At 41.2% G+C, this 25,907-nt stretch overlaps 1 protein-coding gene across 47 annotated transcripts in view; it reads right to left on the bottom strand.

Moving 5' to 3' along the window:
* Window positions 1–621: 621 nt before the first annotated feature.
* The window catches only part of SEMA6D (semaphorin 6D), a 568,415-nt gene continuing 543,129 nt past the window's right edge, over window positions 622–25,907 (bottom strand). For 6 of the 47 annotated variants that reach the window (XM_072738427.1, XM_072738428.1, XM_072738429.1 and 3 more), the window contains 18 exons: window positions 15,041–15,204; window positions 14,534–14,645; window positions 13,907–13,967; window positions 13,738–13,800; window positions 13,527–13,628; window positions 13,214–13,304; window positions 12,461–12,580; window positions 11,701–11,789; window positions 10,776–10,993; window positions 10,535–10,666; window positions 10,076–10,231; window positions 9,811–9,984; window positions 8,881–9,021; window positions 8,708–8,785; window positions 8,180–8,280; window positions 7,763–7,819; window positions 6,095–6,262; window positions 622–4,328 (listed from right to left, as the gene is read on the bottom strand). In XM_072738427.1, coding sequence (XP_072594528.1) covers window positions 3,040–4,328; window positions 6,095–6,262; window positions 7,763–7,819; window positions 8,180–8,280; window positions 8,708–8,785; window positions 8,881–9,021; window positions 9,811–9,984; window positions 10,076–10,231; window positions 10,535–10,666; window positions 10,776–10,993; window positions 11,701–11,789; window positions 12,461–12,580; window positions 13,214–13,304; window positions 13,527–13,628; window positions 13,738–13,800; window positions 13,907–13,967; window positions 14,534–14,645; window positions 15,041–15,149 — 3,261 coding nt within the window. In that variant the 5' untranslated portion in view covers window positions 15,150–15,204 and the 3' untranslated portion in view covers window positions 622–3,039. The remainder of the gene's footprint in view (window positions 4,329–6,094; window positions 6,263–7,762; window positions 7,820–8,179; window positions 8,281–8,707; window positions 8,786–8,880; window positions 9,022–9,810; window positions 9,985–10,075; window positions 10,232–10,534; window positions 10,667–10,775; window positions 10,994–11,700; window positions 11,790–12,460; window positions 12,581–13,213; window positions 13,305–13,526; window positions 13,629–13,737; window positions 13,801–13,906; window positions 13,968–14,533; window positions 14,646–15,040; window positions 15,205–25,907) is intronic. The other 41 variants (XM_072738455.1, XM_072738454.1, XM_072738456.1 and 38 more) reach the window with 11 other exon arrangements.

Genomic DNA, 25,907 nt, shown 5'->3' with positions numbered 1-25,907 from the left:
GCACAGAGATTGGTACGGATACCCCCATGGCCTCCCCAGAAGTGTTGTGACCCCCTCAATACCCACAAGATGCAATGACAGCAGCCACCAACTCACCCCATGCCAAAGGCAGGACCAAATGGGATCATAATTTTGTTTTCCATTTCCATATTTGGGGAAGGTATCTCAATATAGTCTATTCAATTAAAACAGTGGAATTGAGAAATGCCATTTACCAAATTGCAAGAAACGTTCACAGGAACCTGGTTTGTCAGCTGTAACTCTGGACTAAAATGACATCAAAGTTTTCATGTGGGAATACAAATCATGCATTCTAACAAATGCCTGCTGAACTAGAAGGGTGGACAAGGCGAGTCGCGGGTACGTCTGCCTGAAGCACTTGCCCGCTAACGCGGGCACAGTCCATCTGGCTTTCTGACTCGTTTCTCAGTTTCTCGAGGCTTCTATCAGTATTAGCTTTCCAAGAAGAGAATGGCGGTGGAACCATGACCAAATAGCAAGTATTCCAGATACGAATATTCTGGTACATTTTAAAAGAAACTCTCAGTGGTGCCGACTGACTGTAAAATATCCTTAAAACATGATAAGCCATAAACCTCTTCAATATCAAGAGGCAGAATATAATGATTTGTATATTTTATTTTGACTTTACATGCGGTGTTAAAAACCCAAAGTACATATTATTTACACATCCACAATACAAGTTTACAAGATATCTATACATGTTAAAGTACTCTATAAAACAGTATAGAGCCACTTCACTTTAGGGTTACTTTTTTATGCCGTACCATTAAAAAAGATACAATCTGTGTTTACCTTTGCACAAATGGATAAAGCATTTAAAAATTAAATTAACAGGAGAGAGACTAGATTTTATGTTAGAAATTTCAACATAAATACTGATAGAACTCACATTACAAACTACAAGGCAGCACAATGTTACAAAATGTTATCTGGGTTCACATAGAGTTACTGTTCCATTTTCCGCACGCTGGGATTAATATTGGTAAGGTGAATTCAAACACGTTTGTTGGCGGTGGGCTGAGTAGTGTTTACCGTTGGTTGGTTTAATTTATTATTAATCTGTAATATTTTAGTTGCAAAGCTGAAGTGTTTCAAGAACAGAAGTTCTAGTTTTTGAGCTTCCAGAGATCTCAGGGAATCACGTTCTTTATAAAACAATATTCTCAAAGGAAAAGAATAACTGTATCAGTATTCTACAATCTGTATAAAAATGCTCTGGTCTTCTGCAACCCATCCTCCCCCAAGTAATACATATCGTCAGTGTTATCACAAGAAATCAGTTGAACTTATTTGTCTGACTAAGTCAGGAGCGTTCCTCTGCCTTGATACTTTCTAGATTAGGTTCAATAAACCATGGTGTGGTGTGCAGCATTTTAACTGAAACAGTCATCAGGGTTACACATCATCAACTGTAAGTGGCTTCTGCAAAACTACGAATAAATGACTCTATGGTTTCCGCAGGTGTCACATTACCCGAGAAACCTCATTTGACTTCACATTATCACTGTTTCATCCTTAGGAAAGCAGGAGTGGAATGTTTATCATGGCAAAGGATGTAATGCTGCTATTTGGGTGGATTGTTTTACAATTAATTGTTCTAGGCTGTTTTTACGATTTTTTAAAAGTCTTTTCAGGTGCTGGTTGAAAAACATTTACAACTGGCACTCGGTAAATGATGTGCTATACTGAAAACACTTGACATATTTTAGTACTTCTATCATTCTCATGAATAAGGCACAAAATGCACAGATTCAGGTAAACTCACATGTAATATTTACAGTATATTGTCATTACCTGCATGACTTAGAAGAAAATTCTCATATAACACAACACAGACAGCATGATTGCACCACTGTTCAGTTTTCAGAGACTCTCTCTGTTAGGCCCAATTATAATTCCTTTCACATTTCCTTCTTTTGTCTTCTGGTTTGTTTTGTTCTTTTCTCTTGGGGGTAGGAGGAGTTAAAGGAGGAGAAATTTTACCACATGGGAGAAAACCAAACAACATCAAAATAAAACCTTATTAGTGTGTCCAAGGTTAAATACAGTGAGTCAGGCTTGGATTCACAGTGGACAGGTAAATTTTACTACTGAATACTGGTGGATAAATCAAGGATACCTCTTAACATCTCTATCTCCTTAAGCTGGCAAGACTGTAATAGAAGTTTTAATGAATAGCAGCACAAAATTACTTAGAACTCTTACATTCTGGCATTGGGGACCATGTAAGTCAAGTTAATCATTTTGATGGTCAAATCAGCCTTGACTTTATTTCTTTTCTCAAAGCTGAACCCAATGGACTGCTGTGGGAAGAAGTTATTGTCTCTTGTTCAGTCATGCTCAATGTAAACAAGTCCATAGCACAAAAAGATGCAATGGGCACCAAAACAAATCTTAGTGGGTACAGAACACACACACTCACACGCACGCACACATGCGCGCGCGCACACACACGCACCACAGTTCATTGGTGGCATGAAAAAAATGCCACTCTTGAAAAAAATGCTACAGTTTGGGTCAAAGACTGAATTTTTAGCAAATTGTTTGGTAATCTACAAGTTCGTTTCTTTGAGACATTACCATTGTTTTTTGACATTTGTGCAAGAGGCAAGGTGAATGCATACAATTAAAATGTTCACATTTAATGGGAAGACCACACATAATGGTAGTCTAAGTTGAACCCATTTTCAAGTATTTGCTCACAGATTCTTCTGAGTACTGTATCAGCTCTCTATACTGGTAGGGTAGCCCCTGAGAGCTACGCATCTCTTTAGCTTCAAACAAAAGAAATGGAATGACCAGCACCTTCCTTTGTTTTCGGGCAAGTACACAGAAGCTTCGCTGTAGTAGCTACATGTGGCAAGTTCTGATGTTGCCAAAGCGAGAAAGAGTTTCTTTGGCCACTTGGTTCTCTTAAAATACAAGGGAGTCTCTTGTCTGAAGGTACCCTTACAACATCATCCTCTCAACAACATGGACAGGATAAAGCCACACAGAGAAGAGCACACTTGAGGCCTAGTAAGTGTATTTGTTCAGTGGTCTGACAGATGTGGTTTGAGGAACAAATGAAGGCTTTGGTGGCACATCAGGTTTTAAGGACGGTGTCCTCTTTAGTCCCGTCCTAGGAAGGGTGCCATTACTGGTATAGCTGCTCTGTCTGGAGAGGGAAGGCTGCAGATGAACACTCACTGGTGCTCCCTGAATATAGTCCACCTTTGCCCCAGTGGGGGTGGGCACATACCCACCACGGTTCATACTAGGCTGTCTGGATAACAAAACACCATTTGGTGAGTTTAAGTTTTTAGGCATAGCAGATATAGAGTGCCTCTGGGAGGAATTTTTGTGGTAACCCCTTTGTCTTTCCAGAGAAGTCATTGGGACCCCAGGAGTGGTGGGGACATCCACTCGCTTGGTTGGGCTATTTCTGGGGAGAGTTGAAGGAGGAGAGTATAGGGATGCCTCCCGGTTAGGGACCTTGGGCGGGACCTCAGACATAGGTCCCACAGGATCCAGCATTAGGGTCTGGTGGGCCATCTGGATATCTCCCATGATGGCTTTGGGGTTGCTGTTTGGGTCATTTAAATGCTTCAGGAGATCATTGAGGGTATTTCTGGAATCCACAGAACGCCGGTGATCTCTTTTACTGGATGACTTTGTAAGTGGGTGGTCAATGTTTTGAAGCTTCTTTTCAGCTTTGTGAGCATTGGAGTTTGAGAAAGACGTGTTGTAGTCATGAGTAGCATTAGGAAGAACAATGGCACTGGGGATATGCCCATGACTTAATGGGGAGTGGGGTGGTGGACTAGATGGGAAAAACTGTGAGGTTTCTTTCCTTGAAGCCCCATGGCCATGGGCCTTATCTGAGTGGCTCTTCATGGCCTGCAGGGTCTTCTGGTGAAGCACAGGAGTTGACTCAGGCGTGGGGAGAGCAGCCAGTTCGGGAGGTTGGCCTCGATGGTCCATCACCATGGATTTGGTATCTCCATTGGGTGGCAGCTCTTTCCGACTAGTCAGCAGGTTACTGTATAATTTGGGAGAATCGATATTCTGTTGATATTCCTTGACCGGGCTGTCAAAGAGACCATTCAGTTTGGCAAAACTTCCACTGGAGTCTGTGCACGACTGGGCAGATTCTGCATCCTTATGAATCTTTCTGTTTTTCCGAACAAACATGTCACGATAGCAGTACACTGCCACCCCTGCAATGAACGCACCCAAAACAAAAGCGGCAAAGACACAGGTGATGAGGACGTTCATGTGGACCATCTGGTTGGACTCTCCCGATTGGACTTCCCATCGCACACCTGCAACAGACACGTAGGAAAAGGGTCTGAGTGGGGTGCTTCTTTCAAACCATATTAGCCGGCAAATGGCTTCCATTGAGCCAATACTGCCTTCACAATGGTCCATATGCTTAGCTTGGAGGGTCAGGGAAACTCTAAGATTCCATCTCTATATTTTTCTTTAATCATGATCGGATCCCCAGAGACATACGATTGCTGCAAATGCTAGGATAACTCTGATCTCCCACCGATCCATATGTGTCTTTTTCCCCTTTTCTCTCTTAAGTAGTTATTATGTAACATTCTAAATTTTAAGAGTTTTCTGGTCTAAAAATTAGAGTTAGAAAGCACATATTTTCTAAATGGCCAATTTAGAAATGTTTTGAAATATTCTGTCTTATGATTTTTCTCCTAATTCATGTATCAGGATTACAGGGCAACAGCTGGAAATAGGAACATGTATGGATTGGCATAAACGTACATTATGCTAAGATAATTATGCTAATATAATTATGCTATCTTCACTACAATAAAGACACATAATTGGTTCACAAACTAAAAGCATAACAATGACCTGCTTGGTGATTGTTAACTACAAATATGGACTTTCTTGTTTGCTTTGATATATTTTTTTCATTCCATCTTGGAGTGAAGTACTCTTGAATTGTTTGCTATGAAAGAGATCCAGATAGTCTAAAGAAGTATAATAGTTAAGCAATATTATCCAACTGTCTTGAGATATTTAAGAAATATTTAAGTTAGACTAGAAGAAGGGTGGATTAGTTTATAGTTATTGGGATTTTTAATGCAACCACAGACATCTAACAGTCAATCAAAGAAATGTTAGTTTAAGAGGTATCCAAGTCTGTTACATGCTATAAGCACAGCTATCCCAGGATAAGGTAAGTCAGTAATTTTGAAGGTTCTGTTGCTTTAGGTTAGTACTAAGGCCTTTGAACATTAGTTGTTTTTAATCAATGTTTGGGATTATGGAATTCAGTGGCATTGGGAAAGACAAAGAAAAGAAAGTAGAAAGAAATGATATTACTAAAGAAAACAAAACAGAAAGAATGATTATAAAATTGTTTACAATGAAAACATATAAAACTCAAATCAACACATATAAATCATAAATGACAATGTACTGGCATAAAAACTGATTGGAAACCTGATACCACAGTCTACTAAGCCCTGGAGATTTTTTTTTTCCCAGAGTAATATGTCTAATAAGGTAACTCAACAGGCAGCTGTTTTATAACTGCTTCTATCAAGGGCTGGAAATGATAGTTATGGACAAGGGCTCTGTTATGTTTTATTGCTTGTGACATTCAAGCAGCTCGCTAGCACCTTGCATATCCTTTTCATATTACATTTGGAATCAAAGCTAAACAGAAGGCTGGGAAAGGCTCTTCGACAAAACATCTGATACCAAGATATTTGCAATTAATGAGTTATGTGTTTTGATGTTGTTGGGGTGGTCCTGGTAATTATCTGACATTGAGCAGGCTCTCAGCACCTTCCAGCAGAAACCAACACAGACTAGATTGTCTGAGTGGCTATCTTATCACCTCCCTTTCTTTCAGGGCTTTCCACCTCCTTCATCTGTAAAGGAATGCACTCCAATACAAGCAAGGAAACTGGAGTGACCACAACCAGGGGAGGTGGCATGAGCAACAGCAGGGCTGTTCCAGCCCACTTCTAGGAAACCCTACAGTCACCAGCTCCTCACAGGTATCAGGAATCAGGTTTCCACTCAGCGAGAGATGAGTTCCCTGGTGAGGCCTTACCCTTTGGGATACCTGATAAAGGATCAGTAAAATCAGAAGTGTTTGGGTCATCTTGAACTACAAATTTCCGGGAGCTCGTCAGTTTAGGTCTCCAGGTATCAATCACTTTAGGTGTAATTTCTGGGATACTTGCCATTGTGGTAACAGATGATGAAGATACCTCCATGTCTGTGGTGGCAAACAGATTTTTATTAACGTGGGTAGTGTTGACAGATTTCTCTGACTGCTCTGTTGCATTTTTAAGTAAAGCTTAAGTCAATTTTATGAGAAAGTCTGTTCGAGGATTTCATAAAAAAAAAAAAAAAAAGAAAAGAAAGAAAGAAAACATCCAAAGAGACTACACCAAAACTCTTTCTTGCAAGGGAAAAAGAAAAACTAAAAATTAACCACGAAGACAAATTAAACAGATTTCAAAATTAGAGACACTCAAAATGCTCCTACCAAAGCTCCTATGGTGAATAATGACCCTCGTGGAAAAGGTAATACAAATCCCAAAGACTGACTGCTACTTCTTTCTCCATCTCTTTGTGAGACGGCATTATTCTGTTTCCTTTTGTGCATAGTTTAAAAGCGTTTTCGTGTACTGTTGGACACTGTATGTCCTTCACTGAGGAACCTACAGGGTTACTTCATCAGGAAAGACTTGGTTAAATCCTTGTAAGCACTTGATTTTTGTCCCGATAGAGCTTTACCGAGGACCTCCCGTGCATCTGTGCCTTGAGGCCTCACACTGTCCACGGTAAAGCACTGAAGCAGGGAGGATCCTTGCCTGTGCCTTTCAAAATGCTCAGGGAATTTCTTCTGAAGAATTAGCAGCAACTCATGCAAAAGAAATGGCATTTATAAGCTGCATAGGGATCTTCTGATATGTAAGATCTGCCATCCTTCTCTCCCTTCTGAGGAACCAAACTGCTGTGAGTTTTAGAAGCAGCAATAGGACCACAAGTAACTTAACCTCTTAGCGTGTATGCTACTCATTTCCACAAAGTAGATTTTCCCTCGGGATGTAAGCATACGGTTTTAGGTTAAAATTCTGGAGACCCCCATCCAGACCGGTGCAATGGTCGCAGATGAAGACTCCAAAAGAGATACAGACAGATGGGCACGGAGAGCCTATGGAACACCTTCATACGCCAGATACCAGCTTCATTCAACGGGAGCCTTTTATACACCACTGAGACCACAACATTCAAAGATTCCCGGGATCACCGCAAACCATTCAAAAAAAGATGTCCAAAAGTTAGAAATACACATTTTGGGGAAATGTGTATTTGTTTACTAGGTCGTAGGAAAGGTGAGGAGAGAAGGGGGAAATAATGAAATCCTGCCATCCATTAAGTATAGATGGCCAGAGGGAACATCCACAATGCACAGGGGTGAGAGAGAAGAAAGCTCGGGTGGGCGGGCGTGCAGCTGGAATGCAGTCTATGTGAATCCATTGGGTTTTTCTTACGAGATGTGCCTTGGTCAATGATGAACCGTTAACATGCTACACAGGGGTGGAGTGCTGAGTAAGAAAAAGTCTTTCAGTACCATCAGTGGGATTATGAGTCAAAGCAGAAACATGAAGGGCTGCCAAACTGCGCAAAAGGAGGGGAGAGGGGGCTGAAAATGCTGAACTGAAGGAAAGAAAAGGTTGTTAATTCAAAAAAATTAAAAAAAACTAACCAGATGTTGGACCGCCAAATATTTTGTAATCTGGTGTAGTTGAAGTAGGCAAAATTTCTAAAAGAATTAAAGGAACAAGTAATCAGTAAAAAGTAACCAAAAGAAAGCAAAAATTTATGAATTCCAATTAACTAAAAAAGTCAAAAGAAAAGACTATAAATTAAAAGGTTAACCTACTGGTCAGACTACCTTTCTCTAGATTTTCTACAAAATTGTAAATGGTGAAGGAAAAAAAAAAAAAAGTAAGATTCTCCTCTAACGTATCCCCATGACCAAACAGCTCAGCTTTTGCGAAGTTTAAGTTAAATGCTAGGTGGTATGTGTCCTGAGTCATTAAAAGGCTGATTGTAAAATAATGTTCACGTGCAAATGTGGTCAAAAAGAACTGTCAGAAGGGAAAGGAAGATCCAGTCTTACCATGGCAGTCCCCTAAGTGGGCCGTGTTGCCGTACTCTGTGTCTTGTTCATATCCTCCAGCACTGTGGTTATGGAAAGCAAAGAAGTCTTCGGTTAACAGCCTTCATAGGGACACAAGTGACAACCAGAGCAGAACCAAGAACACAGATTAGTAAGAACGGGCAGAGAGAAAAAAATGGACATTTCAACACAGCTTGCTAAAAACGAGTATTTCTGTTCAACATCTGGCCCCTAGAATGTTTAAGAGGGGAGAGAGAATTGTTGGTTCTCTCCATTCATTTCCCTTAGGTATTATTCTGTCTACAATCTCCCTTCCTTCTTAATGCTCCAGATTTTCTTTTTTCTTGTTTTTCTTTCTTTCTTTTTCTTTTTTTTTAACTTCTCCCATAGTTACAAAAAGAAAAGAGGTGAAGAAAAGAACAAAAGTGGTACAACTGGAATTTTTCTAAAATTTCTAGCTTTAGAGACCCCCGAGAAGACAGACGCAGCTCTCAGAAGATCTTGGCTAATGTGACAGAGGATACTTACAGCATCCCTGGGGTCACTCTGCCACAGGCCCCCTGGCTTAACCAGCCACAGTATGGGTCCCGAGATGCAACACAAGACCTGTATAAAACCAAACAGAACGGAACTTGGATTTTCTCATTATCAAAAGTCATGATGCTGCAAGACTCATGGTAAGGAAAGAAATACCAGCTTACTTCTTACAGGATCCGTAACGCTCGCAACGGCTGAGAGGGAGGCGGATGACGCAGCTAGAGAATGCCACGTACACGGCGTGATGGTCTTTATCCAACTGTAAGGAGATGACCCTTCTGTCTTCCTCATTCTCAGCATTGCACCTGTATTTTGGGATACATTTTGAAGCCATATTCTTAATAAGTCGAAATGGACAAGGCAAAGTGGGGTTTGGTTTTGCAATTACTAAGAGCAAAGAGGTCCTGAGAAATATCCTCAGTAGCCAACCAGTTAAGTACGTAGTTTGGGAAGTAATAATTCTGCATTTGAACTTCTGCTGCTCTGCACAATTGGTTAATCTTCAGGTTGGACAAAGGGTTTTTTTAAGATTGCTTTCTTGTTCTGGTGATCCAAGGAGACTGTGTAAAGACCACTTTAGACTACTGGGAAGAAAAGGGACAGTGTTTCAATGCACTTAAATCTTGCTGTGCTAAATGTTTCTGGATCTCTCTTTAGTCTCCTTTGCTCCATTTCTCTCACCTACTTCTTGTCTTTTTTTTTTTTTTTAAATGGTCTAGTTATCTTTTATATCAGTGGTTGGGAGAATTGTATTGCGTGTATGTGCATACTTGCAACCAACTGTCTGCGGCAGGTAGCAGCCTAAAATAAACCTGCAGGGTATGAGGGGTGGGTGCTAATGTGTTCTCATTGTCCACAGCTGAAAAATGAGGGCTGAATTATTTTTAAACTCATTAACTTTCCACCATCCTAGCCCTGGTGGACTTGGGAAAAACAACAAACTCAGGATTTATTTCACTGAGGGGGGAAAAACCCAAAACACTAATATTGCCAAACCACTGCTAATTTTGGGGGATAAAAAGAAATTACTAGATGAAATACACACAGAAAACTTTTGAGCAGTGCTGAAAAGCACTCTCATAAAATACACCTACTTTGCTTGGTTGTATGCTTCAATCTCTTCCAGTAATACACTGTCATTCAAAGAGAAAGGGCTGGTCTTTGCCAAAACTTTAAGCACCACACCAGCTTCAGAGCCAACAAAGATGACTGTGTAGTTCTGATGGGGCCCAGCAGTGTGGTCAACAGCGATGGCCGTCAGTCTGTACCTGCCAGAGGAGGTATGTCAAGTCAGAGGGGGGAGGCCCACAGGATGAGAAGGCATTAGATGGGAGTGGGCTGCTGTTTCCTGAGTCTTACCTGATCCGAGTCTTTGTGAACCAGGGCTCATCGGCAATGGGTGGTACGGCAGCGTCCATTAGCGGATGGGATTTGATGAACGACAGGGTTTCGTCAGGGAAATCTATGGAGGTTTTATAAGCTTCGGCAAGGCCATGCTTTGCACAACAGCCAGGCCTGAAAGGAAAACAGTGTGATTTTTCCCCCCTCAAAATGTATCTAAGGAGTAAGCGTCTGCTCTGAAAGAAGAGGCCCAGAAAGAAGGGGGAATGAGCCAAACCAGAGGGGGAGCACAATTTCCCTGCACTCAGCAGGTTCTCCCCACGCAGGGCTCTGTGTCCTGGCTCCGTCCGCAGAGCTGCCCGGGGGACCCCTTCCTGGCATGGGAGGCTGGCCCCCCTGCTCTCTGAGGATGGATGCCTCCAGTGACCAGAGGGTTTTGTTAAAGACAATAACCAGTTTCTGTCTTTTTTTCTTTACCTTGGCTTGGGTACTTTGTCTTCAGGGACTGCTGTCCAAACAGAATCTGGGGTTTTCTGTTCTTTAAAGCGTCCTTTGAATACTTTTTCAATGTCATCCATGCTAAATGCACACACTGCAGACCCAGGAATGCTGAAAAGGGGGAAAGCATCAGGAAGACCATCGGGCGACAGTAGGCCCGCTCTCGGGTCCCCTCAGCCAGCACAGGACAGCTCATGAAGTGCCAGAGATCTGTTCTCACCTGTTGAGCTGTGTGGTAAACACCCCGACCACAGTGGGGATGCCATTGATTTGTATGATGTCCGTAATAGACTGCAGAACATCAAAGTAGAAAAACGAATCTCCGGGGACAGAGCAGTTAAGCCGAGCCTTCAGAAATGAAGTCCAGTGTTTCTCCAGGACCCGCTGCGAGCCACCCATGTCATTTTTACATATGCGGGCCACACGGGAATATACAGCCTGCCCAAGGGACAAAAGCAAAGCCACAGGGTTATGCTCATGGAGGGGGGTAAGGGAAACAAAAAGCTGCTATTTAAGGAAGGGACAAAAGACCTCTAAAGATAGGTCTGGCTCAAAAGAATCTAGCAATCTTCTCTCTAGGGATTTGTACGTAGGAATGTAAACTAGATTTACCTGTGAGAAAAGAGGGCCATTTTCCTGTCCTGCCAAACGAGCTCCCCAAGAAGTGGTGGGGTGAATGCAAACCATCCCCACGCTTTGTCTCATACTGGTAATGAAAGATGCCATCCTTAAACCTGGCATAACAAGGCTGTGATGCTTTAAAATTATATGAGCTTTTACTGAAGCACACAAAATTGAATGGGAGCCACTACTTTCCATCCTGCCTTTTGATGCTGAGAAAGAATAAACTATCAACAGATTTCTAAAGTGTTAAAGAAGCATCCATAGCTCAAGGGTGCCTGTAGAACACTCTCCGTAGTGACAGAAAAAAAATGAAACCTTCTCAAGGCCCAAGGCTGCTGTTCTCACTCTGGCCATTGTTCAGGTGTTTTCCAGCAATTATTCTCATGATAAGCAACTCACTTCTCTGCACTTGGCCCTAAGTGCACTGAGTGCTAGAAAACACACAAAGAGTATAACCCTACCAAGGTGGCTCGATTCCATGCAGTACAAGTCCATAATACAAGTCAAGTGCATATACTTGCCTTGCCTAAATTATTATGTTCTACAGCAATTTCTCGAAAGAAGAAATAGACATAGTTTCCATATTCTATGGCATGAAGAAAATGTGGCTCTGAAAGAAAAATTGAAAACAAACTGGTTCCTAAAGGGTAATTCAATTAGCACAAGACCCCGGCTGCTAGGCTAGGCATGACTGACAGGTGTAGCAGAGCTCTGTTGAAGCCAGTGAGAACTCCAACACACCAACGAGCTCAAGGAGTCCCAACATGGGTGTGCTGGAGCTTTAAGGAACCCACGGTCTTTCATGTCAGCTAATGGACTGTAAAAAGCCTACAGGAACTGAACTACAGCAAAGGTCTTTGTTTCAACAGATTTATTCATTAACCTATTTAACTAGGGAAGAAAACTTCCTATACTGAGACTAAAAAAATCTTGGTATCTAGACTCTAAAGGACAAAATGGCTCTAATCAACTCTCGCTATTAACCCTGCAGGATTGGGGTAGATGGGCATGGGCAAGGAACATTATGTGCATTTAGACGTAGGCGAATTGGCACACGGAAATGAGATCTCTCTTTCTGGGGGTCAACCAGGATAAAATTGTAGAGGAATCTACTTTCCTGACATGGCGGCTAATCTCCTCTTTCCAATGTCAAAGCAACTTGTTCTTGCTCTAAATAAACAATATAAAGTCATGCACTGAACCTCCTGATGCCATGGCTCCTGTTCCCACTTGGCCATCCCAACCCCTTGGTGATCCTACAACACTGCTTTTCGAAGGTACCTTTTATCCATTTGGAATCATATTTTATTGTACGAAGGGCAGATCCGTCACCCATGCTTCGATAAATAACAGCATCACTGGCCAAGAAGTCAGCCACTGTGGCAGAATATAGCTTCCCATCTGAAACCAGAGTTATAATTTGGGTAAAATAACCATAATTATCCTGTAGTGTGTTATCCCATGTAGTGTGTTACACCCTTTGGAGTGCTTTCACCTGTTATCCCTTTTTATGCAAATAGGCCTAGACCTGAGGCTCATAATCAACCTGTGACAGGTTGCCTCATGGTATTACCTAATTTCACAGATTAAGGATTTAAGTATCAAAAAGTTAAGCAACTTATTCAGGGTCATTGACCTCATTAACAGCAGAGCCAAGTGTCAGAACACTTATGCTCACTTTTATTTTATTTTTTTAAGATTTTATTTATTTATTCATGAGAGACACAGGGAGAGAGAGGCAGAGACACAGGCAGAAGGAGAAGGCTCCTTGCAGGAAGCCTGATGCGGGACTTGATCCCGGATCCCAGGATCATACCCTGAGACAAAGGCAGATGCTCAACCGCTGAGCCACCCAGGCGTCCCTTACGCTCACTTTTAAATCCTCATTTTGGAAATCTTTTTTTCATAGCTCCTGGACTTCGAAACACCTATATCAAGGTAGCTACCCTAGTTATGAGCTTTTTTCTTTCTTTAAATTCCTTTTTACCTTCAATGTCATTAATCATTTATATTCATTACACTAAAGGATCTTACCAGCAAAAAGGGCAACATTGGTTTGTCTGGCATCAAATGGGCATCTTGCCAGGCCACTAATTTCCTCTCCATCATACTCTAAGGTATTCAACTATAAAAGAAAAATAAATAGCTGGTGTCACATCTGTTCAATGTACCTGTTTGAAGGCAATACCGCTTTATTTGTACTGAAATTCTATTTGAAGAATTTTGTCTTTATTCTTCCATAGCATTAGGGATAAATGGGTTATAGCAGAAAGGATTCAACTCTAACAGCATGGCAGCGAAGAAAAAAAAGTTGATAAAAAAAGCACACCGTATGAAATATACTCACTCTATAGTATCTGCACATGGGATTGAATGCATTGGTGCCACACACAAAAACCATCTCATCATTTCTTGGGACAAATACTTTAATAAAGTTGTGGCATTCATCCTAAAGAAAGTGATAATGAAATTACTATTAGACATTCCATATGCTGACATTGTGAGAGGAAGCCCACATAAAGACTAACTCTGGCAGAGAACTCGTCTGTTTTACTTACTTTATGTTTGCCCTTCATAGCACAGTTTTCTCGGTCCTGTTGTCTTGACCGCCATGTCAGTTTCTGTATTAAGCAAAACCAAAGTTCAATGTTTTAATTGAAAATTTTTGGAGGGGAGGGAGACATTATTCAAATTCCAAGGGAATGTAAAGAAGTTTCATTTGCTCACCTTGCTTGGTATTACTTCTGTTTTGGGGACTTCATTTAAGTTTACTGTATAAACTTGATCCCTGTTGGAAACAAGGCAATAAGTCACATCATGTGAATGCATAAAAATGTTAAGCTCCTTCTTCCTATTTTTACAGATCTGCCTTTATTGTATTTTGGAGATCATTTGGATTTTTCTCTGTCTCCAACAAAGTCAACAAAGAGTACTTTTTCATTAGTGAGACGCTTTTTATCTATCATTGTAGTTATTAGGGAGCAAGGAAAGCTCTTCTCTTCAGGCATGGGTCAAACTGCTACTTGGTATTAGCATAGGCATACTTCTAATATTTGCTCGAATAATTCTAAGTTAAAAAAAAGAATAAAGAAAGATTTTTTTTCCCCTCTGCTGCTTTAGGAATACAGAATGGTGTATGATTTCTTGATGGCAGTAATAAAATAGCACCGCTGAAGGCTTTAGCTCTGTATTTTGTTCGTGGTACACAACACTGACTCTTCTCGGTGAATATTTTTGGCTACTTGCAATTTTTGATCACAATCACATATTAGTTTTTCATGAACTAGACACATTAATGCAAGCACCACAAGAGAAAAGAATTTTAATCTAATAAACCAACGAGAGGAAAATTACCTGCCAGCAATATAAAGTGTGTCTCGAATTTTCAACATCAGCTGAAAGTCCAGCCTGTGCTGGGATTCATTGCCTGAAGGGCGTCCTCTAAAAACCGGATATTGCCTTGAATCTGCAAGTAAAAATGGGCTAAACCATCAGTCAGGATTATGGAGCTGAAGAATCAATATACAGCATTGATTAGCTGTATATACTAGTTGTAGAAGGGTTTTAACTAAATTCCTCTCTTAAGGTCCTGAATATAAATGAATAAAAGACAGTGAACGTTAGCAAATGGTCTTTTTCTTTTACCAGAAAATATATAACCTGTACATGGGTTGCTTGAGAAAAGCAACTAACAAAGCTGTCCCATTTTCTCCAAACACTAAGCAATGACTCTGGATCAATTAATATGCAAAACAGTCTTAAGACATATAAAAAACTCTTTCTAAAAAGCGACACACTTAGAGAATCAAAACCAAAAAAGCTCCCTTCTCAGAAAAGAAGCATGTTCTTTAGATTACTTACAGTGATAATCAACAGTATTGAGGGGTTCATCATCTTCAGGAAAGCTGACTGCCCTCAGCTGGGAAATCATCAGGAGCAGCATGTAGGCACAAAGCAGGAAGAACCTCATGGTGGGGCCAAGATGAAGTCAGAGCAGCCCCTCCTCAGAAGTCCCACTTAGCTACCTGAAAAACAGAGACAATTTGGGGAGATCTCTGGTGTGATAAAACTTTCTCATCTGTAAGTGGTTCAGTTTTCACCATGAGCTCTCTCCAGTGCCCCCCTCCCACCAGGAGCCCTGGCAGCAGGTGGGGGTGAGGTAGCTCTCAAAACAGGCAATACACGGCAACGTGCCAGGCCTGATTAAAGCATCTGGTGAGCATATTGAAGTTTTAGGCACATTTGCAAGAGTTTCTGAGGTAACTATGTATGTCATCACAGCAAGATCACCAGAACCACAAACAGAAACGCTGGCTGCTGACTTGGCAAGAAGATGGGCTAAGTTGGGATTAGAATTTTAATTAAACTCCAATCTGCTTCCCTTCCCCCAGCCTGAAATACATCCAGTACAGCTTGTCTCTGCACCGCCCATCCCCAGCACCCCCCAACCCCTGCCATAAAATGGCCAAGCTGTCTTGCAAAGATCCAGGGAGCTGATGGTCCTGTCGCCCCTCATCAGATCTTTGCTAAAGGTATTGCCAAATTCCCAGCGTTACTCAAGCCTGAGCCCTAAATTCTTAAGTAGAACAGTTCTCTTAGCTTACTAAGACAAACATGGAAGCAAGGACATGAATGACACTGAATTAGGGTGAAAGAGAATTAAAAGAAATGAAATGATTTCACGATCTATCAATTAAGCAGGACAGAACTAAAGCAGCACAGCTGACACCAGACCACTAGGGAAGTCTCCTTTTTACATCAAACCATTTGGACACAAACCAATACTCTAAGTATGCCTGTCCTCTTAGCTTTATTGAACTTTAAAACCATAGGGGTCCTTAGGGACCATCTAGTCCAGCCCCCTCATTTTTCAGATGAGAAAACCATGGGCTGGAAAAATTAAGGGACTTAATAAATTTCAGGGAGCTATTTAGAACATGATCAGGGTACAGACTCATATCACCTGAGTCTCCATCCATGCTCTTTTCATCAACTTAAATGATGAAATTAAGTGACTTTTTTTGTTCAAAAATATAGCATTACAAAAAATCTTTTTGAGCTAATGAATATATCCATTATCTTTATTGAAGTTTCACAGGTGTATGCATATGTTAGATTTTTATCAAACTGTACATTTACAATGTGCAATATATTGTATGTCACCATCTCTTCAAAGCCCATAGCATTAATTGCATAATATTATCTCTCAAAAATTAAAAAAAAAACTTCAGCTGTTATTACTTTATTAAAAAAGAAAATTAGGGCTCTGCTGGGCCAATGGGATGGCTGTTTTGAAACTGTAAATGCCCTACTGTGTAACAATACTACCCCGTCCTTGGTCATATGGTCACTTACAGGTACTATACTGAACAGTTATAGCATTTAGCTTTATCTCCAGCCTCATCTACCTAAGAACTTTGGGAGATATCATGAGAATCACTTCAAATTCTGGGTGAGTCCAACAACTCAACTGGGTACTTACTGTGCCTCTTTTATCTTCTCAATGTCAAACACACAGATGCACAGGCATGTGAGCTATGCAAGGCTTTCAATGTTTGTCTTTCTAACTAAATAGAAGCCATGTACACGTGAGTGTTTGAATCCTAGCTTTGCAAAAGAGAGAACGATATTGCAGTATAGTTTTTCTTAATGAAGAATTAATCCAACAGTAAGTTAACACATCAAAAATGGCCCGCAAAAAGCATGGTGGAGTGGGACCTGTGGCAGCATCAGTTTGTACTCAAGTCAAAAGAGTGTGGATGTTGGCAGTAGTCTAACTTAGGCTTGGTTGGAACTCCACAATTACTAGCTGATTGACCGGAGGAAGCTTCTTCCATCTCTCTGAACATTCATTTCCTCATTTATAATATGGAGATAATACTACCTTATTCACTGGGCGAAAAGGAAGTAAATGTCCGGCTCTTATAAATTCTGAGCAAAGTTAGTCCTCCTCACCCACTCCTTACTGAACACCATGCACATGACCTTGACCTGAAGAATTTGGACAGAGTCTGGGAAAAAGATGCCCTAAAGTATTAAAGCTATTTGGCCATTTTTTCCCCAGAGAGTTATTCTAAAATACAAAAGGATTATGAGGTATCTGGATGGCTCAGTCAGCAAAGCATCTGCCTTTGGCTTGGGTCCTGATCCCAGGGTCCTGGGATAGAGGCCTGTGTCGGATCGCCTGCTCACCAGGAACCCTTGCTTCTCCCTCTGCCCCTCTCCCTGCTTGTGCTCTCACCTTCTCAAATAAATAAATAAAAGGGATACTTGGGTGATTCAGTGGTTGAGCGTCTGCCTTCAGCTCAGGGCGTGATCCTGGAGTCCCTGGATCGAGTTCCACATCGGGCTCCCTGCATGGAGCCTGCTTCTCCCTCTGCCTGTGTCTGCCTCTCTCTCTCATGAATAAATAAATAAAATTTAATAATTAAATAAATACAATCTTTAAAAAAGATCAAATGCAAAAGGATTATATTTAGAATAATTTTTACAACTTGAGCCTATTTTTATCAAACCTAGAAAAGAAGGTAAAAAAAATACTGTCAATCCTACCATCCTAACGTAAAAACGATAATGATTTGGTTCTAGTCTTTTTGCCACATGCACATATTTTCAATGATGACAAGGTGACCTCTTATAATGTACCACTTCTCCTGCAGCAGAGTCTTCCTGTCTTACTTTTCTACCATTTTTCTTTCTTTTCTTTTCTTTTTTTTTTTTTTGCCATTTATACAGACCCTGGAAAGTTGAAGTAGTATAAAAACATGAAATGTTCCCATAAGAACAAAATCCTGCTATGACATCAATCCTAAACTTCATTCTCTGGATGAAAAGTCACTGGGTGTTTCTGCTAGGTGTCAGGGAAAAAAAATCAGGAACACCAATCAATTCTAAAGAAACTTAGAAATATCTGTGTGAAAACAAGAGGCAGACAGCTCTGTGAATCTCTCTCCACCATGACAGGTAAGTGAATGGTTCACATCATGAGGGCAGAATCTTGATGTCCCAGACAGCAGGACAGGGAGGGGCCCTCACCAGGAAGGGTGTCTTTCACATCTGTGATTCCAGCATTGAGGCTGAGGGTGAAATCACTGCTGACTCACTGGCAAACACCAAGTTGCCGGCTGAGCTATCATTTCCTATAATTCACGCATCTGACACTGCAGAAAGCAATTTCTCCTCATACCCTACCCCCACCCATCTCATCCTCTAAAAATAAAGCCCCACCACTAATTGCTTCCTGTCCCTGCATAAAGCTTTATTTTAAAAATTACTTTCAGATTTGCCATAGAAATTATAAATGGAAGTATTTACTGTAAAATATATACCAAAGTAAGACTGAGTTGGGAAGGGAAGGATCTAGAAATTCCTGAGAGAAACAAACGAGAGAGATTTATTTGCATAGAAGCCCCTCAGACTATCTGTGTTTGACCTTATTTAAGGAAATATCTCAGAATTCCAGGGCTCGGTAAAATCATGAGACTAGTTATGCTGAAGAAGAACAAGTCAAGAGGCAGGACAAAATGTTGGAAAAGAATACAGCCCTTGGGATTTGAAAAGTCTGGTTCAAACTTGCTTGCGCCATTTACTGGCTCTGGGATCTTGCTTAGGTGGGCTTCACCTCGCAAAGCCTCCGTTTCCTTAAGTGTAAGTTAGGAAAATTGCCATTACTACCTTACAGGCTCTTCTGAGGATTAAAGGAGACAACCTATGTAAAACACCTAACATAGAAGAATCTGGCTCATAATAAATCGCTTGTAAATTTTAGTAGGTATTATTATGACTATTACTGTTACCTCCTATTGGGCAAAAATGACCCCAAAAAGGGAAAGAAATGCTCACTCTTTTATCTCGTACAACTATTCACAAACCACTTATGTCATCATCGCAATGACAGGAGTGTTCTGAGAGGGTAAAGGTACAGCTTCAGATGGGGATGCTTCTGAGAAGGAGGGAACCACCTTCCTCATGCCTAAATGAGATTTCTCCTTCCAGCCAGAGAACAGGGGAAACTGAGTAAGTATATTTTGTCAGTTTTTGGTATTATATATAGGCATCTCCCACGTGTTTCCAATGTTAAAGCCTAAATATAATGAGGGAAGCTCTTGAAAGCAGTTCAGAGCCGCCAAGACAGCAAGGCTCTGAGTCGCAGAATCCTTGAGAAGGGCGGGTGCCAGGAAATGAGCTCCAGACTTAGCACTTGAGTTCATATTATGGGGTTTGCTGATTCTTTCTAAAGATTTATTTACTTGAGAGAGAGAGAGAGAGAGAGAGAGAGAGAGACGGACAGAGAGAAGTAGAGAGGGGGGAGGGGCAGAGGGAGAGAATTTTCTAGCAGACTCCCTGCTGAGCATGGAACCCAATGTGGGGCTTGATCTTACCACCCTGTGATCATGACCCGAGCTGAAACCAAGAGGTGGATGCTTAACCAACTGATCCACCCGGGTGTCCCAGGATTTGCTGACTGTCAAACTACCTAAAGATGAGAGTATAGCTAGGTAGAAAAGCTGGATTTTTAGCAGTATCAAGTTTAGGGCCCACCCAGGAGTCCCAGTAAATATCTGCAGGCTTTCTTTTGGACCTCTGAAGATCTATACACCAAGGAGAGGAGGCAACATGAGGTAGACCAAACTGCACAAAAACTCCAATGTGGTCTCCAAAAAACTAAGTTCTGGACTGAATGGATGTAATCTCTTCCCACTCCAGCTCCTTGTATAAAAGATAAGGTGAGTCCTCTCTAGAGGAAAATAGTATTATCTGGAGACTGTAATTTTTTAATACAAAATGCTTAATTTTTTAATTAAGTAATTTACAGCAATTGCTAGACTTTCCAGGAACTAAGACTAAGAGAGAAAGGAAGACAACAGAAATAGGCCCACAGGTAACCCAGATATTAGAGTTATGGGATGTAGATTTAAAAAATAATTATTTTGTCCAAGAGAATATATGACAAGATGGAGAATTTCACCAGAAAACTGGACTCTATTAAAAAAGAATTAAATGGAAATTCTACAACAGAAAAAGCACAACCATTAAAGCATCTAAATAGATGTGTTTAGCAGCATATTTCTTGTAGCTGAAGAAAGGATTAATGAACTAGAAGATGGCTTAATAGAAACTATCAGACAGATACATGGAGAGCAAGGGTGTTGGGAAAAGCAGACGAGAGAGAAAGAGATACCTAGGATCTTAGGAAAACATCTAATGTCAAAGTGGCAGTGAGCGAAGACAGAGTAGATGGAAGCAACATTTGATGAGACAATGGCTGCATTCTTTTTCAAAACTGGCCAAAAATCATAAATCTCACATTCAAAAAACAAGAAATTCTAAATACAAAGAAAAACACAAACACATCAAAGTCGAGACGCTGAACCAAAGACCAAAAAAAAAGTGTTAAAAGCTAAAAGATATTATACCTTCAAAAAAGCAAGAATAATACTAACAGCTGTCTTATCAATAGAAATGATGGAATCCAATAGACCATAGAATGACATTTTTACAGTCCTGAAAGAAAGTAAATTCTCAGGCTAGAGTTCTATTACTAGCACAAATATCCTCAAAAAAATGAAGGCAAAATAAAGACATTTTAGACCGACAAAAGCTGAGAGATTTATTGTTAGCAAATCCTCCAGACTAAAAGAAATATTGAAATGGAGTTCTTTAAGTAGGATAATGTACAGGGTTGGTTAATAGAAATTCCTTTTATAGTTATAGAATAGTGGTCAAATTTGAAATTAATAAATCCCAGATAAATTGGTATAGAGTCTATGTCTCCCTGAAAATTTTATTAGTGCAAAGGAAAAGAGACTTCAGAAATGGAGTAGGCATACTTGAGCCCCAGCCCAAAGAACCCGGATAGATACCATGCTGATTTTATTTTTTTATTTTTTAAAGATTTTATTTATTTATTCATGAGACACACACACACACACACACACAGTCAGAGACCCAGGCAGAGGGAGAAGCAGGCTCCATGCAGGGAGCCTGATGTAGGACTTGATCCCAGGACCCCAGGATCATGCCTTGGGCTGAAGGCAGGCGCTAAACCACTGAGCCACCCGGGCTGCCCATCATACTGATTTTAAAGCTCTGCCCTGGCTATCTTCTGTAGATTCCACTTCTTGAAGAGGAGCTTTTCAGACTCACATACTGCATATACCTTGGGATCTGAAAGTGGAGTTGGTTCCTCCCACTTTCCCAATTACTCTTCCTCATCTGAGAACTTCATGCTCTTCAAAAAAACAAACAACAAACAAACAAAACAGAACAAAAACAACGCCCCTCCCCCCCAAAAAAACCCAAAACCTTTCTATTTGGGGTTTTGCCTTTCCTCCTCCTCTTCAGCTGATAACTTCCTAGTCACCTTTTCTAAGATAAACTTTTCAAAGACTTTAGTAGCCCTGGTCTATACTTCCACTCTGGCACTTGTCATCAGCTTTAGCTTCCTCACCTCAAAACTCATAAAGTCAAGCACTGCATGCTCGACTCTCAGTCTCTTGTCCTTCCATCTTTCTTGTCTGGCCACTTTCACCCTGACTGCTCCTTCTCATCAGAGCCATCAGTCTCCCAACTGATCTTTCTTCTAATTAATTAGCCTTCCTCAATCTTGACATTATCACTTTATCCATCTTAGATATAACAGTCATTAGTCAATCATTTCAATAATACTTCAGCCTGTATCCTAGACTTCATCCTTTGTATCCTTATCAGACTTTCTTGAAAACTTCTTACCTGAGATGAATTCAACCCTTCACCTTCTGTACCTGCCCCAGAGCAGCTGAACACCAGTGAAGACAACCACATCCTGGGACAATTGGGTAGTAACATCACAGAATTCTTGGTCACTGACTACAAGCACCACTATGATCGGAGGGGATGCTATGTTTCTCTACCAGGTTTGCCCACTCCCCAAGTGAATAAGTTTAAGCTTTCCTTATTCTCTTCAAAGCCCTCATCTGATCCTTCCTGCTCTACTACATTCTTTCCTGCTATCCCATAGCTACTTCACTAAGAAAGCCAAAACCATGAGATAGGAAATTCCTCAATCCCCCATCCCCTTCCCATTACCAGTGAGATCCATTGGCTGCATCCTCATCTAGCTTTTCTTCCTCCTGTCCTGTTTTAAGAGGAGTTTTCACTCCCCAAGTTCTCTCTATGTTCTTTAAACCCAACCCTTTCTGTCTTTCCTGGAATAGAAAAAGCATGGATTATGTTTTTCTCTTTCTGGTAGAGTCTCTAACTTTTTATTGACTAAATACTATTCTTCAGCACTTAACTTGTCTAAGCTTCTCTCATCTCAAAAAAAAAAAAAAGTAAAAAGCTCCTGTGACCCCAGATCCTTCTCCAGCCACCACCTGCTTTTCTTTTCATTCAGATGCTTAAAGTTCTGTATTCTCACTGTTATCATTTCCTCACCTCCCACTCATTCTTCTACATCCTCTGTTCTAGCTCCTCTCTCAATAACACCTTTCAGTAAAGACATGAGGACCTCCAGGTAGCTAAATGCAATGGATGCTTCCAGCCCTGTCTCATATGATTGCCCAGTAGCTTTAGACACAGTTCACAGCTGTTCACAGCTCATTAAAATACCACCATTCCCTGCCTTCCCTTATACCATATTCTTCTGACCTCTTACTTATTCTGTCCCTTGTTTATCTCTCAAACGTGTCTAAATGCAGTAAAGCATTATCATTTCAGAATATAAATCGTATCATATAGTCTCACAATCTCCCAGTAACTTTCTATTGCTCTTTGGAGAAAGCCCTGGTGTTTGTAATGGGGCCATTAAGATTTTCCGTGTTCTGAGTCCTGTCTCCATCTCCTGTCTTATTTGAGCCTGTCTCCTTTATACATGCTTCTACCATGCTGGCCCTGTGTCTGGCCAAGGACTGTGTCATTCAACCTACTTCCATCAAGCCTTTGTTCCTATTTAGACTCTGGATGTCCCTTCTTGTCTCCCATCCTTGACCTAGTTAAGTCTTCCTAATTTTTTTAGAGCCTAGGGAAGATCCTTCTCAGTGCTTTGGGATAAGCATGTCTCACAGTTGTCTATACTTGAGACAACCGTGAATGAACAGCAAATGAAGGAAGAAACAAAACTAATCATGTGCCCTGAATCACCACAATCACCACAAGTCCTGCTGAATCTCTCAGGGCAAGATTAGCATTTCAGACTCCTGTCTAATCTAGATTTATTTAATACTGTTAAATAAACAAACGACTATAAAAAAGGGCAGCAGACCCAGGGAACCCCAAATAGAATTAGTTGAGTATGCTGTGAACTAAAGGAAAGAATAGGGGTGGAACCTATCAATAATACTACAGTCTATTACATTCCAGGAGGCAATGTTTACTTTGTAGTCCATGAGAATGATGGCCCCTGGTCTGCCACCTAACAAGCCCACAGAACGGAATGGAAAGGGAGCAATGGGTTTTAGCTAGATTGAAAAAACAGCAGAGAGAAGCAAATTAATTGTTATTTTTTGGAACCTACCAAGACTCAGAAGGTTGTAATTGAAGATCAATTACACAAAGGTTATGTTTTAATAGCATTAATATGTCTGGATTCTAGGCAGTATGTTCTGTGTAGGGCTGTAGATTTTAATAAGTGCTCAACATCACTATTTAATCAGAGTGATATGATAACCAGGCTGACAACATAGCCTTTTAAGTGTAAGAAGGTGAGAGGAAGAGATGATATACCACTACTAGTATCAGAAGACCCTTAAGCAGAGCTGAGGTGGGTATTCTGGGCCCTTCTGAGGAGCTACCATGGGTTCTTCCCTGCATCCAAGCTCATCAGTGACTCCTGACTGATGGAATCTCTTGGAATAGCACCAACTGTCTTGTTTAAGGAATCTCTACTGCTATGTCACCACCCCCCCCCCCAATCCCCAATCCTCTCCTGCACATGGCCTTGGAAACCAGGTGCCATGTAAGAACAAATACATCCTCTCTTACTCTGGGCCAGGAAGAGGTGGCTGAAAGGCCCTTGAATCTGAGACCCTTCTGCCCTCTGGGAACTTGGGTGCCCAGGTAAGAGGAAGAGGCTTCAAAAGCATTGTCATGTTAATGACATTTTATAATCAACCACCTAAAACACTGCCCCATGGCTTGTTGAGGAAATAGCAAGTCAGCTCTCTGACTCACCCTCCACAAGGCTGAATTTCTGCGGACACATCAGAATCTGGAAGGATATGCATCTTCAAGGAGTAGGGAAGAACCCTTGTGGGGACCTGGGGACTTGGAACAAAGGATATCTCGGGGATTCTCCTCCCACTGACACTGGCAGCAGGAGAGGAAAGGGAACAGGAAGCGGGAGATTTTGGATCACAGACTTGCTGCGTGATCATGGACAAGTCTCTGGATTCAGTTTCCTTGTGTAATAAAAGGGGGTTGGGGACTGGAAGTGTAGGAACACTTCTTTCCCTACGAGTCTATGATCTTCTGAGGGCAGGATGAGAGTTAACTGTTTCTCCTCCCTACTCAAATAAACATCCCCATTGTCCACAGGTTCTTTCCCCTCAATATGTGAGCATCTCAAATGACTCCCATCACAGACACACAGTATTTCTCCTAATCCTGAGGGAGCCTCTGCTATCTCCCTCTCTCTCACCTCCTCTACCAAGTTTCCCTCAAGAGAAGTCTGAGCCCATTGTCTCCATTTTCTCACTTTTTATTAAATTTTTAACCCACGTCAGTCTAACTTCAACTCTTGCCCATCAACCACTGAATTATCAAACCGAACTCAACTCTCATCCTAAACCATCTTTCATCTCCCCAAGGTATTTAATCATGCTGGTCCTCCTCTCAGCTCTTGAATGTCACTTTTGGCTTTCAGTAGTTACCTCCTTATTTGTCCATCTACTCCTTTTCAGCAAACTTCTCCAGCTTGTCCCAACATACCCACTCTTTGATGTGATTCTTCAGGGTTCCCCTTGGCTCTTTGGAGATTCACCCACACTACACCCACCCTTGACACTATCATCACTTAATTGATGAATGCCAAATCCACGTGTCTAGCACAGACCACATTCCTCAGCTGTGGAGCCAGCTGTCCAATTCTCCATCAGATATTTTGACCTCAGTTAAATATAAGCATTTTAAACTCAGAAGGTGCAAACCTGAACTTCATACACTTTGCCTTAACTTGTCCTCCTGCTAAATTCCCTACAGAGCACAGGCTCTGGGTTTCAGTGCTTGGGTTCTTCTTTTTGTAAAAAAGGATTTTATTTATTTATTCATGAGAGACACACACAGAGAAAGAGGCAGAGACAAAGGCAGAGGGAGAAGCAGGCTCCCTGCAGGGAGCCTGACGCAGGACTCGACCCCAGGTCTCCAGGATCACACCCTGGGCTGAAGGCAGCGCTAAACCACTGATCCACCCAGGCTGCCCTAGCGCCTGGGTTCCAATTCACACACTATCACTTACTAACCATGTGACCTTGGATATAATACTTCATCTCTCAAAGTCACAATTTTTCTCGCCTAAAATGAGGATAATTGCAGCACTTACATCATTACAATGATTCAGTGAAATGATGTATGCAACACATATAGCCAAACCCCTTGCAACTGGTAAGGATCCAATAGTTACGGCTACTATTATTATTGTTGTCATTATTGATAGTTTTAATAACCTACTCAGTCACTTAAGCCTTAAACCTGAGAGTCATCCTAGATCTCTCCCTCTCTCTCATCTTCTCCAATCTGTTAGCACGCACTATTG

Source organism: Vulpes vulpes, chromosome 15 (assembly GCF_048418805.1).
Source record: "Vulpes vulpes isolate BD-2025 chromosome 15, VulVul3, whole genome shotgun sequence".
Lineage (NCBI taxonomy): Eukaryota > Metazoa > Chordata > Mammalia > Carnivora > Canidae > Vulpes > Vulpes vulpes.
This window is presented reverse-complemented; position numbering and strand designations above follow the sequence as displayed.